Raw genomic sequence first — 16,487 nt, forward strand, 5'->3', positions numbered from 1 at the left:
AAATAGTTTCTTTAACAGGAATATTTTTTTGTCTGCTTGGTTTTTGTTGTTTATTTTGTTTTTGTGAAACAGGGACTCTCTAAATAGGCCTGACTGTATCGGAACTCATTATGTAGACCAGGCGTCCTCGAACTGCCTACTTCTGCCTCCCAGGTGAGGGGATTAAAGGTGTGCTCCACCACTGGCAGGTTTAGTGCTGGTTTTTTTGTTTTTGTTTTTTAATTAAACGTATATCAAGTTTGGACGATATATTCATTACACAAACTTTGGCTAAAGTAAATTGAATGACTGATATCTAGCAGGCAGGATTTTGCTTATATCCCTGATTTTACAACAAAATGACTTATTTTCTGAAAGGCATCCCTGTCCAGAGAGAGAAAGTCTCGTCCCCGCGCCTCGGTGGCACGTGACCCTATGACTCAAGAAGCCATCTTAAGGCGCGCCTCACAGAGGAAACTACAACTCCCAGAATGCATGCGCTTTGCGTCGTGCTGGCACTTCTACTGGCCCAGCCTTAGAGCCTAGCCTGTAAGCCGGGCGCCATCTTTGACTCTGGCAGTCTTGGGTTTCTGCTTGTTCTGCTGCTGTGAGGACGGCGGGCGACCGCGGCTTAGAAAAGAGAAAGACGTGGCAGCACGCGGGAGTCAGAGACAGTGTCATCGGTTCGGTAAAGTTTCTGTTCTCTGGTAACTAGACCCGTTTCTTGATTCCCGGGTGACTTGGGGCCTCGGAGGGAGGAGAGGGCGAGGGGAGTGGCAGCGGCCTCCCCTCGCCCGAGTTTCGGCCTAGCCCGGGAAGTCCGAGCCGAGCCGTGCCCGTCAGCACGGCAGCTGCCGGGACTCCCGCCCGCGGCCCTGGCCTGCTGGGCTCCTAGCCAGACTCCAGCTCACTTTCCCACCCTCCCCGCCCCCACCCGCTCCACCCCCACGGCGCCTGCTCCCTTACTTACCAACCTCTTCCCCTCCCCCCACATCCGGTGTTCCCGAACTGGGATCCCCGGGTAGCCCCGGAAAAGCGACTGTTTCGGACCCCCAGACGAGGGACTGACACTAGGTTGTTTTCTTCCCGGAATCAGTTGTTTTGTTTTTTTGTTTTTGTTTTTGTTAGCCGATCCTCCCTCCCTAAATCAGAACTGTGACTGGACCCGAGTTTACCCACCCTCATTACTCTCTAGGTCCCACTACTTTGGAGATTTTCTCCTAGCCCACGTATATAGTCGAATTCTGGTGTCCTATATACTCCGTCCCTCCCCTCCTCCATTTCTCTCCCACCCCAGCCCTCCTCATCGAAGTCGAGAGCTACAGGGACTCTTCGTTCTTGTAGGATTGGTGAGACCGTAACGAAGAACACCCCTTAGACGCCCATAATCGGTGCGGATCCTTATGGGGGAAGTCTCGTTTTGTTGACATCTACCAGGCTTTGATTCTGAACCCTGAGAAGGCAGCTGTGGAGCTAGTGATAGACATGCTTTCGTAGGGTAAAACGTGTTGGTATTAAGGGGAGGGGAGGGGACTCACGGGAAAGGAATGGAAGTGGTTTGAAGCTTCGTTTTAGTTTGGCTGCTCATAGAATGTCAACTTGTGAGTTATTTACAGGTTGTAATCTTGCTTCAGCCTAAAAATACGAACTCTTGATAGACATCGTAAATGAAAAATATAGCTTGTTACCTTGTTTTAAAATTTTATTTCCAGATAATTTTTTTTTCAGCCACCTACATTTTTTTCAAAATGTCAGAACAGAAAGGGCACAACTAGCGTTTACTGCTAACGGTCAGTATGTGGAATCTGATTTAGCTTTCCAGAATTGACTTTTGGGGTTGTATTGGCAAACCACAGCCTTAAACGATGACTGTCGAATGCTGCACTATGTTTAAGTGAAATTTCCTGAAAGTAATCTCAGAATTAAGGGGAAATCAGTGCTGTTGTCACGTGGTGTCACTAAAAGTACGTATTTTAAGAACTGAAGGTGTTTTCAGCAGATGAACTTCTTGATACAGCCCCAAGACCATAAACCTGCAATTTGGAAGATCTGACTTTTAGCTGCTCTGGATTCCATGAGCATGGGAAAATGGGCCTCAGTTCTTTTATTTGTAACGAGAGGACACTGGGCTGTCTGAATTCTGAAAGTTAAAAGGACTCCTAAAAGGCCTGAAAGAAGACAGTTTGGGGATGTTCTCCATTGTTGTCATTTTTCCTCCAAAAATAACCTGGCTTGGAAGTCATTGGTGGAGAGGGAATTTGGCTCCCCGGGAGGACTGGAGAAGAGATAATATAAGTGGAGAGGGGCGGCTGTGTCTCTGCTGGAGCAATAAACCCACCAGAGGGTTCTGGTCCGGATTTTGGAGACCTAAAGAGAATGAGTGTATGTACTTTAAGTGTACCAGTTTCCTCGCTCTCTCCTGGCAGAAGATGCAGTACTTTCGGTGATGCTGGGATTCTGGGATGTGTTTCCATTAATTCAAATGCAGATGAAGACGATGTGGTAGAGGGAAAGATGGTGGCTGAAGGAGTGAATAAAGAGACAAAATTGCCTGCTAAAAAGAAAAGAAAGAAGGGTTTGCGAATTAAGGGGAAAAGGCGCAGAAAAAAATTGATTCTTGCCAAAAAGTTTAGTAAGGATTTGGGGTCTGGGAGACCTGTTGCAGATGCCTCTGCTTTGTTATCTACCAGCGCTCCTGAGCAAGATGAAGAAAGTCTTTTTGAGAGCAATATAGAAAAGCAGATCTATCTACCTAGTACCAGAGCCAAGACCTCCATCGTATGGCACTTCTTTCATGTTGACCCCCAATATACCTGGAGAGCTATTTGTAACCTGTGTGAAAAAAGTGTCAGCAGAGGGAAGCCAGGCAGCCATCTCGGCACATCGACTCTTCAGCGGCATCTGCAGGCAAGGCACTCCCCTCACTGGACCAGAGCCAATAAGTTTGGAGTCACTAATGGGGAGGAGGACTTTACCTTGGACTTATCTTTGTCTCCTTCTTCTCCTGGAAGCAATGGAAGCTTTGAGTATATTCCGACTGATTCATTAGATGAAAACAAAATGGGCAAGAAACGTGATAAATCAGCATCTGATGCCCTGAGGGCAAAAAGAGGGAGATTTCTTATCAAAAGCAACATTGTCAAGCATGCCTTAATTCCTGGAACCAGAGCCAAGACATCTGCAGTTTGGAATTTTTTTTATACTGATCCTCAGCACATCTCAAGAGCTGTGTGTAACATATGTAAAAGAAGTGTGAGCCGGGGTCGGCCAGGTTCCCACTTAGGAACTTCAACACTACAACGACACCTTCAGGCCACACATCCCATCCATTGGGCTATTGCCAACAAAGACAGTGGTGCTATTGGGAACGGGTTAGATGAGACTGAGACGGAGAGCAGTGATCTCTTGAATGATACTATGCATGGAGAGAAGTCATCTGGCAGCCAAGATTTAACAGCTGAAGACCTTAGCGACTCTGATACAGATGAACCTCCAATTTTAGAGGTTGAAAATAGATCTGAGAGCCCTATTCCTGTTGCAGAGCAAGATAATCTGGTGCATGTCCAAGAGAGAGAAACAACACATTGTGAGAATGCAGCCTCAAGTCAAATAAGCCAGGCAGTTATTCAGATGATTGTGGAGGATCTGCACCCTTACAACTATTTCTCAACCCCAGCTTTTCAAAGGTTTCTACAGATTGTTGCTCCTGACTATAGATTGCCATCAGAGACTTACTTTTTCACCAAAGCCGTACCTCAGTTATATGATTCTGTTAGAGAGAAAATTTTCTTAACTTTAGAGAATGTTCAAAGCCAAAAGATCCACCTGACTGTTGACATATGGACTCATGACCCTTCCACTGACTATTTCATTGTGACTGTACACTGGGTCTCTTTGGAAACTGCATCTTCTCCTGGTAATGGTGGGACTCCCAATTTTAGGAAGTGGGCAGTACTTTGTGTTACAGGTTTAGCCAAAGACTGTTTGATAACTAACATTTTACAAGAATTAAATGACCAGATTGGTCTGTGGCTTTCTCCTAATTTCCTTATCCCTAGCTTCATTGTTTCTGACAATTCCTCTAATGTGGTACATGCAATCAAAGGCGGTGGTTTTACCCATGTGCCATGCTTCCTGCATTGTTTAAACCTAGTGATTCAGGGCTTCTTCTGCGAGCACAAGAGCATTGAGAATATGTTAGTGGCTGCTAGGAAAACCTGTCATCATTTTAGCCATTCAGTCAAAGCCCGCCAGATACTGCAAGAGTTCCAAAATGATCACCAGCTTCCATGGAAGAATCTGAAGCAGGATGAAACGGGCCACTGGATTTCCACCTTCTATATGTTAAAATGGCTTTTAGAACATTGCTACTCGGTTCACCATAGTCTGGGTAGAGCCAGTGGAGTGGTGCTTACCTCCCTTCAGTGGACACTGATGACATACGTTTGTGATATTCTTAAGCCATTTGAGGAGGCCACCCAGAAAGTGAGTGTAAAGACCACAGGACTGAATCAGGTGCTACCCCTAATCCATCACCTCCTGTTCTCCCTGCAGAGACTCAGGGAAGATTTTCAAGTCAGAGGTATTACTCAGGCTCTCAATCTGGTGGACAGTTTATCTATGAAACTTGAAACTGATGCCCTACTAAGTGCCATGCTCAAATCCAAGCATTGTATCTTGGCTACTTTGTTAGATCCTTGTTTTAAGAACAGTTTGGAAGACTTTTTTCCTCAAGGTGCTGATTTAGAAACGTACAAACAGATCCTTGCAGAAGAGGTTTGTAATTATATGGAATCCTCGCCCGGGGCCTGCCAAATTGCAAGCTCAGAAGCATCTGGCCCTTTAGTTAGATTAGGAACAGATTCGTTTACTTGTGTAAAAGAAGGCACCTCCAATTCAGGTTCTGTGGATAGCTCTGCGGCAGCCAGTGTTGCTATTGGGAGCAAAAGCTTCTTGTTCCCCTCTGCTGTAGCAGTAGTGGATGAGTACTTCAAAGAGAAGTATTCAGAGCTCTCAGGAGGTGATGACCCTCTGGTTTACTGGCAGAGGAAGGTGAGCATATGGCCAGCTTTGACCCAAGTTGCCATTCAGTATCTGAGCTGCCCCATGTGTAGTTGGCAATCCGAGTGCATGTTTACTACAAATAGCCACTTTCATCCAAAGCAGATCATGAACATGGACTTTGATAATACAGAACAGCTCATATTTCTGAAAATGAACTTGGAGAATGTCAGCTATGACTATTCTACATTGATTCTGAGCTGGGACCCTGAAAATAAGGCTGTTCAGAACAATGAAAAAGAAATATTACCTTAATTTCCCCCCTTTTTCTACTTAAAATGGGCAGCTTTTGCTATATTGCTATATCTTACTGCTATTGTTACTATATGTAGTCCTACTATTCTTAAAAAAATAGTTGGGTGTGGTCACGGTGCCTGTAGTCCCGGCTATTTGAGACACTAAGGCTGGATCATAACTTCAGTACACGAGTTTGAGACCAGCCCAGGCAACATAGTAAGATCTTGTCTTACAAAATGAAAAACCTGGGGAAATCCAAAAATGCAAAAAGGCTGAAAAACTCCCACAGGGGCAATATAAGGATGATAAGATGAAGGTTAACTTTGAAGGTTTCTCAGTTATAGCTCATTGTAGCTGACATCTGTCAAAGTGTCATTTGTACCAATTGAGAGAGAGAGTGTGTAGTGTTAATGAGACGACACAGTGCAGCTTCGAAGGGCTTTGGTATTTTCTGGTTGGTAGATTGAACTAGTCATTGATTTGAGTAAAACAATTCTTCCATCATGCAAGATTTGCTTACTCTGAAATCAGTGATTTGTTTAAATCGAGTCATTCCGGGCTTCTATGAACACAAAAACGCTGAGGATGTGTTAGTGGCTGCGCTGATATATTCTTTCCCTTCCCTATTTTTTAATTTCTTAAAAATCCCTAGCACACAGCTTGACAGAAAACCCACAAAATTACTTCATATTTGGAAATTTAAAATTACTTCATACTGGTCGGTTTATAATATCAGATTACTGGGTATGATAGAATTGTCCTTAATATTTAGGATTGGGTGTATATAAAAGGGAACATGACACAACAATTAGAAAAAAATCACTTTTGGCCTTTGAGTTGCCTTTTATAGTGCAAAACCAAGAGTTATATAGGTGTCTTTGAATAACCTATTAGTAAAAAGCATTAGATGTTTGTAAAAAAGAAACACATTGAGTGGAATTTAGAATGCAAGCTTCATGAGCCAGACAAACCCAGTATGAGTTTCCCAGAGAATATTTCTATAGTCTTCATTTTTTAAAAAGGGTACATTCTGGTCCATAGCATGGTATTCCTAACTATGAAATTTGGGCCATTGTATTCTTAATAAACAGTATTTCACTGTATTAGGCACCATTGCTGAAATGAGTGAACTGATCTCTGGCCCTTCAGGCTCCTTTCCACTCCAGAGTCTGTTTCTGAGACTGAGTGAAAGGCCAGAAAACGATTTTTATTAAGTCTATTAGATGTTTCAGACTGAATAACTAATGTAAGATCCCAATTTTTCCTTTTTTTCATTTTAGATTTGGGGATATTCCCTGCCCAAAAAATTCCTGGAAAATTGACTAGTATTAAGTGTGAGTAAAAGGTGTCCACTTTTTTTTAAGTCTTGATTTTAGTTTTGTCTTGGATAGTATTTGGCAAGATTTAGCCTAGAAAGTATGTAGTGTTTATTACATAAGAATCAAAATGACTTTGTTACTGGGCTGGTTTTGAAACTCATTTCTGTGTATCAAAATAACTTAAAAAAATTTTTTTTTAATTCTTAAGTGGTAAACGTACCATTCATTGTGAAGTGAAATTTCATCTCCCCCAAATTTACCCTTTTACCAGCTGGAGTGAAGTCTTTAGCTATAACCATCAATAGTAAAGAATTTGGAGCTAGTGTATCAGCAAGCCGTGCAGGGCCAGCGTTGAGTGCCATGCCAGTGATGCTTGTGTTGATATAAAGGAAGGAAAATAGCAGCTTCCTTTAGCGTCTCTGCTTCGCCCAGGCGGTTCAGAATGGCTGTAATGCTGCTCTGCCTTCTTGAGCTGGCTGCCCCACTCTGTAGTTACTCTGTAACTATACACTTCTACCTTTTTTGGTTAAACACTCCCTGATAATGGTTGTTATACATACCATATACCTTGACATAATATATCAATACATCCGTATATATGGAATTCTCTTCATCTTGGCTGGGTAAAATTTAGTAACGTTAACTTCATGGTACTTTGGTATAAGAGTAAGTTCACTATTTTTATATTGAACTCAAATCTGAAGGGTTTTATATTATATTTTAAAAGAATAATTACCCAAATGTTTTATTTTTATGCATTTGTGTGTGTATAAGCCTGTTAGTATATATGTATATGCATATTATATACATAAAACACTTTATATTTTTACATACAGTATGCTTTTATTATTATACAGATAATAAAGATGGGGGAAGGTTTCTGTTTTTTTTCTTAATAGGTGAAGAAATCTTGAAGACCAGAAATTGGATCTTATTGAATTTTGGTGGTGTTTTTCTCTTTTTTTTTTTTTCTTTTTTTCCCAAAATTTTTTCTTTTAATTTTCAAATTATATTGCTCAGCAATGGAAGATGGATTTTTTTTTTTATTCTTTGACTCTCAAGTTCATCTTTAAATGAACTTTTTTGTTGGTTTTTGAGGAGATAACTACTGCTAGCTGTCTCCAGCCTGAGAGAGGTTATGCAAATGGACTTAATCTTCCAGAATTTGGGAGATGTCTTAAAGATGTTTTAAAAACACGTCCTGTGTTTCAATTGTGGCTGAGAGGTTTCCTTGGCAATGTGAGGAAGAAAATTCTTTCTACCTCATTATTATTAATTCATGGATTGAGTGTTGGTTCGACCTACAGGCGTAATAGCTTGGAACTCAGTGAAGACACAGATGTTCCTGTTGAGAGCAACCAGCTAATGTAAGTGGGGAGGGGCCTTTCATCATGGAATTTAAAGCATGCTGAACTAGTACAGCAGATTCAAAAGCCATTGTCCAGACTCTTTTTTTTCTCTTGTAATTAAAAATATATATATATTTGGATGAAAACTAACTTTCTTCTTTCTTTCTGGAGCCAAAGTGAAATTCTATAATTCTGTTTTCTTAGAGAAAAAAACCATTGTTAATTTGTTACTGAATAGCTCCTTATCCACACAGGTGCAAGTGGCTTTATTTTGTCTTTTTAGTAGCTGTGTAGTGTGTATTTCACTGTGTGGATGTGCCATAATGTAATATGTCGCTCATTGGGAGATAGTGAAGGTTTTGCCATCATAATCATAAACAAAAGCCCTGCATCCAGTAGCAGTTTGATGCGCACATCTGTGTGAACTTAGAGCCAGTTCATTTATAGAGTAGTTCTTACTCAGGAGAACCTCCACAGTGTACTGAGCAACTGGAAGCTCTTGATTGCATCATTTTTAGTAAAGATACCAGATCTTGGCAATTTTGCTGATAGATTTTGCTATATAAAGTTTTCTCTTTTTATTATTTTTGTTAATGGTTTTTAACTTTAGTATTATAGGAAAAGCAGTTTTTCCACTCAGCATATTGAAAAAAACAAAATTTCCACTAACTACTCTGGTGATTATATACTGTATATTGTTTCAAGGTTACACTTCCATGACAAACACTCTGCAAGCACCAAAGGCTTCAGGTGTGGCTTATCTTTTTGCTGGCTGCAGTTGTGAGTTCTGAGTGTGTTTTAATATATATAGTATTCTAATTAAGGATCTGACACTTCCTTCACGAGACTTTAAGAAGACTTTCTCAAGTGCCTGGCTTAATGTTAATTTCAAACTTTTTTATAACCATGATTACTGCCTTTTTGCATTGCTGGTTTGTATAGTCATTTCTGTTCTGCATTTAATCATTTTTACACTTATCATCTGTATCAGGTAGAGGAAAACTCTTCCATTCCTTTTCTCTTTCCATTTTTATGTGTGTGGTATGTATCTGTGTGTGTGCATGTTTGCATGTGTGGAGGCCCCAAGATCACTCTCACTGCTCTCACTGCTGCTCTTGTCTGGAGATCTGCATAGCTGGCTCATTCTGGGTTCTCCGTAACTTCCCAGGGATGGGCTTGTTAGCCAAGGACTGCCTTGCCCACATAGCATTTTATGTGCATTCTGGGGATCCAGACTCATCCATCCTTAATGCTTGCAGAGCAACCTTTTTAATCTCTGAGCCATCTTCCCAGGCGGCCTCCTCGTCCTCCTCGTCCTCCTCCTCCTCCTCCTTCTCCTCCTCCTCCTCTTCCTCCTCCTCTTTTTTTCTCAACTATTGATAGTTGATTTTACAGTCTCAGACTGCAGGAAGAAACTTCCTTGGTATTCTGAACTGAATTCAAGGTGTTCATTACTAGGGTGGTGAATTAATTTCCTTAATCATGCTTCATTTTTCTTCATCTTACTCAGAATTATTATCTGAATAGGACAAATGCACAGTTTGGAGGGTATCTTTTTATTTGTAGTCTTGCTATTTTTAATACTTTCTAGTTAGTTGTTAGATTTGCTAGTTTGCAAGCATATAACTTGCAGATTGGAGGTTTTTTTTGGGGGGGTTGGTTCTTTTTGAAGCTTTTTTCCCCCCTGTGTGGTCCTGGCACTATCTAGACCAGCTAGCTTCAAACTCACCTGCCTCTGCCTTCCAGGTGCTGTGCACCACCACATTCTGGATTGGTTTTGAGCTTGTTCTAATATTTGTGTTCCTCAAACTCCTCCATGTCCTAGAACATGGGAGTGGAGTTGAGTGATGTGGAAAGTAAAGACTATTCCTTTGTCATCTCTCTCTCTCTCTCTCTCTCTCTCTCTCTCTCTCTCTGTGTGTGTGTGTGTGTGTGTGTGTGTGTGTGTGTGTGTGTGTGGTAGCTCACTGGGAGAGTGCCTGCCTAATATCTATAGTCATGGGTTGGTTCCAGTACCAGCATAAACCAAACATGGGTTGCACACCTGTGGTCTTTGATCAGCCAGAAGTAATGAGCCCTTAGCACTTGTCTCAGAAAAGAAAAAGAAAAAAGGGGGGAGGGAGTGGGGGAAGGGAGGTAGTAGTTATTGTTCTTGTAATACTAGTAGGGTTGTTTGGTTTGGAGTAATTTTGCTTTTTATTTTTATAACATTAAGACGTATGTAGCAATTTTACTCATTGGTTTGAAGTTTTAGGTGGTTTTGTTTTGTCTTTATTGAGACGGAGGTTTCTTGTAGCCCATGCAGGCGCAACTCAGTATGCAGCTAGGGATGACCTATGTCTCCTGCCTTCACCTCCCAAGTACTGGGATCACAGACACTTGACTTTGTAACCCCTCAAGGTTTCTTTGTGTTGTGCATGTAGCACATGTACATTGTACAGTGTATATCTGTGCCCACACTCGAACCTGTGCAGACAGAGGTCAGAGGAGCACCTTAGATGCTGGTCTCAGCTTTCCACTTTGTTTCAGATAGGGTCTTGTTCACCTCTGTGTGCCAGAGAAGACTCCTGGGATGCTCCTGTTGCTGCCTCCCATCTTCAGTCAGAGCCCTGGGATTACAGGTTCCTGTGCCTGTGCCTTGCCTCACTTGCCTTCTGGGGGTCTGAGTTCAGATCCCCACACTTGTGTGAGTAAGGGCTATATCCTCCCGATGAGCTGCCCAGCTTCTCCCACCCCCAGTTAGAGGTGGATGTTGCTTTGCGACTTGTTTAGTTAGACATCATACTTTTCTTCTTGTGTCATCATAAGCTTTATATTTTCAAATCTTACAAAGATGACTAATAGTTCTTTTTGGTTTTTTGTTTGGTTTTGTTTTTTGAGACAGGGCTTCTCTGTGTACCCCTGGCTATCTTAGAATTCACCAGGCTAGCCTCAAACTCAGAGATCACCTGCCCCTGCCTTCCAAGTGCTGGCACTAAAGGTGTGAGTCACCACTACCCAGCTAGTTTTGGTTTTTAACGTAGTGAGTTTCCTAACATTAAGCCATTCTTAGTTCTGAAATAAGCCTTTAGGTCATGCAGTGTTGCTTTTTTTTTTTTTTTTTTTTTTTTTTTACTGTATGATAGGTCACTTAGCTAATGCATTAGGATATTTTCATTGGTATCAAATTTTTTCTTAAAATTTTGTGAGCTGAATATGACTTTTGATGGCAGCAATTGGGAAGCAGAGGCAGCAGAGTGGGAAGCTGCTGCTTCAAATAGCAACATGAGTTTTGTAACGTCAGTGTGTTATATGTCACATGGTTTTGTTCTTTTTCTACTTCCATTAATTATTTTTCTCATTTAGAGTGTTTGCTTGAATAGTGTGTTTTTCAAGAATTCATTGAGTACATTGATGGAATGCCTTTTGAGACTTTTTTTTTTTAATGTTTTAAAAACGCTCCTGAGATTTCCATGAAATATTTGGAAAGGCTGATTCTATGGTCATAGTCCCCTTTAAGATTCAGTGCCTGGTGTCTGGACTTGTGTCTGAGAAGTCTGAGCTTCCCTCTGTAGTCTCTGTTAGACATCTGCCGGTGAGTTGAGCATTTTCCGAGTGTCTATAAAGGCAGGCGGCCTGGCTCACTCTGTGTTTCCTCTCTGCCCTTCCCACTCTCCTGTGTCCATGAGTTCTGGTGTAATACATCCTTTTTGTGTCATGTTGACATATATTTTAGTTAATTAATCAATTAAAAAATAAATTGGGGGGTCTTTTGACTGCATGTGTGTCTGTGTGGAGCCCGCGGAGGTCAGAAGAGGGCATCAGATCCCCTGGAGTTACTGATGGCTGTGAGCTGCCAAGGGGTGCTGGGAATTGAACCCAGGTCCTCTGGAAGAGTCTAGGTTGTGTTAACAGTCTTGGGCGTGAGCTTGGTTCTGGGCCCTGCCTGTGTGTGATCTTTTAAATGCATTGCTTTCCAGTTAGCCTGCCATCTGTCCTGGCTTAATGGCTTGGGAGAGAAGAAGCTGGAGCTTTCATCCTTCCCTCCCTTTCACAGCGACATGTCTGTGCATCGGTGCTGTCTTCTTGAAAATGTCCCCTCTTTCCAGTAGTAACTGCAGACGCTCGAGGGAGGCCAGCTCATCTTGTGTGCTGTTTTTAAAGGCTGTTTTCTTTTAAATAGTCATCTCATTGTTTTGTAGCACCCTGATATTTTTTTGCTTCTTCCATTTAAAACTTAAGACATTTATTGCTATTTGACTTGATAGTATTACTGTCAATTTTCATTGTTTCTAGATTTTTTTGCCACTGTCTTAAATATTACTGTTAGGTTGTTTTGTTTTGTTTTGTTTTACATAGTAAAATCTAAGGAAGCTTGGGGTTTCAGGCATACATAGAAGCGCCCTTCTGTTAAAATTAGGATTGAATTTCTCTATACTTCACTTAACTTTGAGGGATTTCCCAGGGTAGTTTGCAAATAACTACCCTCTAAAATGTAATTTTTGCTTTCATAGTTACTATTTTACTGTCTGATCAGCTGTGGAAGATCTTCCTGAATCTAGTAACCCATTCCCAAGGATAGACTTGAGTGTGCTAGGCAGCAGTTGACCTCTCGGATTGCCAGTGGATACCATCAGGCCTACGCCATCTCCTTTTTTTTTTTTTTTTTTTTGAGACAAGGTCTCTCTGTGTAGCCCTGGCTGTCCTGGACTCCCTTTGTAGACCAGGCTGGCCTCGAACTCACAGTGATCTGCCTGCCTCTGCCTCCCGAGTGCTGGGATTAAAGGCGTACACCACCACACCCAGCACCATCTCCTTTCTTAAATTATTTTCTACTTACATTTTCATTACCCTCCCGTTGCTTTCGCAGATGTGTTCTAGTTACTTTAATATCTTCTAGAGATCTGATCTTACCTGAGGCAATTTTTTAAAATGGCCTTTCGATACAAACTGGAATATAGAGTGCGTTCTTAGGTTTAAGATGAGAAAGGACCCCACTCTGATGGCAAGATGGGAGATAGAGATGTGTGTTCCCAGAAGCGCTTGGGCTAGCCAGCTTAGCTTACACAGCAGCCAACAAGAGACTATTTCGGTTTATGGTCTTGGGATTTCTTTCTTGCTCGTGAATGTCTTCACCAACGTCCTTTTTGGTTTTGTTGTTGTTGTTGTTTTTAGTTTTTTGAGGCACTATCTTACTGTGTGAACCCTATGGCCCAGGTTTAAAAAAAAAAATCTAAGCCTACGCCTGGCCTCAACTCCTTAATAAACTTCCGCAGAGCACACACTCTTTTCTTTTTTTTTTCCTTTTCCCTTTCTCCTGCTTTTCTTTTCTTTTTGCAACATAGGCTGAGAAGTACCTAAATCTTCGACCTCTGGTTTCTATTTTGTTTTGTAGTCCCTCCCTTGACATATTTTCCTTCTGTGTGCTGTTGCTGTAGGCATCAAGCAGAAGCTGGGCGTGGAGGCTCATGTCTTTATAATCCCAGCTGTCAGGAGCCCAGAATTTTCCACCACTATTTGTTTATAAGAGTTTCCACCACAGGTTATAAGTGGTTAATAACTTTCTTAACAGAAGTGTAATTATTTCTAGCAGCAGTACTATTTAAGCTTTTTTCTTTGAGCATTTTAAAATCTGGAACTTACCTATTCCAAAGCTGTGTCTGCAAATTTAGATGTCTGTGTGCTTTCAGCATCTTTCCACTTATGAGTACCAAAGTGCATTTTATAGCTATGTGTGGACACATTACAGAGTCTCCAGTTTTTGAACTCAAAAGGTTTCTGGGTGTTACTTTCTTGTTAGAAGCAAGATGGTGGTGAACTAAATTACTTTTTTGTGTGTGTGTGAACTTTCTTTTGGGCTGCTACTTGAGTGTTTATTGACCTTTTAACTTTAAATTGTAGAGTGGGCTCATTTGATAATGGGTCTATACATTTTAAGGACTTTGTTCCATGGTTAGTTGAAGACTCTTGCTCCTGACTTAGAGTGCTGACTTGAAGGTTGGCTTCATCTTGATGAACGGTTCTTGGGTTAAGAGTCCCTTTACTAACAGAGGATACGTTTAACTGACTTGGAGTGGTGAGCCCATGTTTTATTGGGATTCCTAGAATTTGTAGGCTCCCTTCTGTGTTCTTGTGTGCTCTCACAGTGTGCTTTTCCTTCTGTAGAAGCTTTCTTTGCATATTTTGTGTGGGTTCAGAGGATGGTAAGGACAAGGGACAGAATGCTAGCTGTGTTGTCAGTGTTCTCTGGGTCTATCCTAGAAGACTTCTTTGTTCCATTGCTATCTTAGTAGCTAAACTAACCCTTAGATGTTCTCAAAGGCAATTGTTTCACTAATTGTTCTATTTAAGTAAGATTTTCCCACTTAGTTGTAATCATACATTTCTGATATAACATGCTTGATGTTCTCAAAGGCAATTGTTTCACTAATTGTTCTATTTAAGTAAGATTTTCCCACTTAGTTGTAATCATACATTTCTGATATAACATACTTAGAAAGATACTTGATTTTTTTTTTTTTTCATTTAGGTGAAGATGACATTTGGCAAGTATTTGATATAAAGTAATGTGTCCTATTTCAAAATGTAGATCATATGTTTAGCAATACTTGAATTTCACAGTGAAATAAGTACAAAAGAAAAGGGCATGCAAAAATTTTACATTGCATATGGGAGCGTACAGTACTCACAACTAGCTTGTTTATAAGGCTCTGTATGATAAGCGCCTGCTAACACAATTAAAATCTAGTTTAACAGTGGTATCATTAGGCCTTGGAGGAGGAGGTTGGAAGGGGTTACCTGAAGCACTTTAATTCACTGTCTCCCATTTTCAGGGTTACGTTTTAAAGAAGATTTCTGTGGTTGAGTTGTCATTGGAAGAGTAAGCCCATTTCAAGAACGTTGGAGCTGTCTTCACCTTGAGGAAGCAGTGGCTGATTCCAAGAAGCCACTTCTGGCCTGAGAATTTACCCAGCATGCCTAATCAGGGAGAAGACTGCTATTTTTTTTTCTATTCTACATGCACCAAAGTAAGACTGGAATCTCTAAATTCTTTGTTTCTTAAATAGAATTAGCTAAGATTTGCCTGCATTCTAAATGTTTTTAGGTTGTGAATGCTCAGTTATATTATCTGCTGCCAGTTTTTTAGTAAAGAATCATGTTAAGGAAGAATACATCGCTCGTCTTTTTCCTCTTCATTTATATATGATTACAGTGTTTGCATGTGCCACACAAAGCAGGAGTGCTTGTGTTGTATGGCCATCGTTCTACCTGTAGTAGTCTAGTCCGAGTGCCTTAGGGAGGCTTTGGCCTCTTTGGTTTAGCAGCTTTGATCTTGTGTATTTTATTTAGATGAGTGAGTGAATTGTATATTACTTGTGGGAGCTGTTATGGGTTAAATTTGAGCTCTTGTAGCCTTGGCTGCCCTGGAACTCACTCTGTACACCATGTTGATCTCAAAGGTACAGAGACCCACCTGCCTTTGCCTCCCAAGTGCCACTGCTGCGCAGCAGAATGCTGTCTTTCTGTATGTTCTTTTGGAGTTTTGCTTTCTCTGTCAGAATGACCCATGTTTCTGCTTGAGTTTTTGGTAGCTCTATTTAGGTCTGTCTGCCATTTCCTGTTTGTTATTTCCTTATGGCTAATCCTGTAAATTTGTATATTATAGTAGCCTGTTGTAAAAATCATTGTGATGTTGTGTTATAGAAGATAAATCTAGCCGCTTAATATACGACAGTTTATACAATATGCGTTTGTTTTAGAAATAAAAGTAACTATCAGTTGTACATTAATTATACTTGATCACTTTTTTATTTTCTATCAAAAGCTAGAAATTAATGAAGTCAGGATATATGAAGCCATTTTGAAGATCAATTACATGGTGTTTTTTAGAGGATCTGCTCCTCACACTCCTTGTCTTTTTCAGCTCCTTTGCCAGTTGTGTCACATGAGATCAGAAGAAATGGGTTAGGAAATAGGATGAGGAGAGCTGGGTGTAGTAGCTCTCACCTTGAAATTACAGAACTCAAGAGGCAGAGACAGGCCAATCTCTATGAGTCCAAGACCTGCCTGGTCTACATAGTGAGATCTAGGCCCACCAAGACTGCATAGTGAGACTCTGTCTCAGAAAACAACAGCAAAGAAATAGATTAAAGCTGGGGAGATAGTTCAGTCAGTAAAGTATTTGTCATGTAAACATGAGAACCTGAGTTTAGTATCTAGAATCCATACTTTAAAAAGTCAAGCATGAGCCAGGCGTGGTGGTGCACACCTTTAATCCCAGCACTGGGAGGCAGAGCCAGGCAAGTCGCTGTGAGTTTGAGGCCGGCCTGGTCTACGAGTCCAGGACAGCCAAGATAACATTGAGAAACCCTGTCTTGAAGGAGGGGGGAAAAGCAGTCAGGTATGGTATCATGCATTTGCTCTGGGGATATAGAGACAAGAGGATCTCTGGGCCAATCAGCCTAATCTACTTGGGGAGTTCCAGGCCAGTCAAGAGACCCTAACAAACAAAGATCAAGAAGCAGTAGCTTATTCCATTACAGATTTATTGCTTTCAAATGGT

General features: G+C 41.1%; 2 protein-coding genes across 7 annotated transcripts in view; both read left to right on the plus strand.

The window, feature by feature from the left end:
- The first annotated feature begins 532 nt into the window (after window positions 1–532).
- LOC311600441 (uncharacterized protein) lies at window positions 533–7,648 on the plus strand. The gene is made up of 2 exons (XM_084787136.1): window positions 533–667; window positions 6,558–7,648. Exon 2 carries the CDS (start codon window positions 7,039–7,041, stop codon window positions 7,135–7,137), a length of 99 nt encoding a protein of 32 aa, XP_084643262.1. The 5' UTR covers window positions 533–667; window positions 6,558–7,038; the 3' UTR covers window positions 7,138–7,648.
- Window positions 533–16,487, plus strand: part of ZC3H11A (zinc finger CCCH-type containing 11A) — a 44,401-nt gene continuing 28,446 nt past the window's right edge. The window contains exons 1-4 of one of the 6 annotated variants that reach the window (XM_084787024.1): window positions 533–667; window positions 6,558–6,611; window positions 7,904–7,963; window positions 14,758–14,952. In XM_084787024.1, the coding sequence (XP_084643150.1) occupies window positions 14,899–14,952 (54 nt within the window). In that variant the 5' untranslated portion in view covers window positions 533–667; window positions 6,558–6,611; window positions 7,904–7,963; window positions 14,758–14,898. Of the gene's footprint in view, window positions 687–1,369; window positions 6,612–7,495; window positions 7,649–7,812; window positions 7,964–14,757; window positions 14,953–16,487 lie in introns of those variants that run through there. The other 5 variants (XM_084787023.1, XM_084787025.1, XM_084787026.1 and 2 more) reach the window with 5 other exon arrangements.

Source organism: Acomys minous (assembly GCF_964271855.1).
Source record: "Acomys minous genome assembly, chromosome: 1".
NCBI lineage: Eukaryota > Metazoa > Chordata > Mammalia > Rodentia > Muridae > Acomys > Acomys minous.

Bases quoted from the DNA above. Each gene is read 5' to 3' on its own strand.
- LOC311600441 (XM_084787136.1), top strand. From the start codon at position 7,039: ATGGCTGTAATGCTGCTCTGCCTTCTTGAGCTGGCTGCCCCACTCTGT.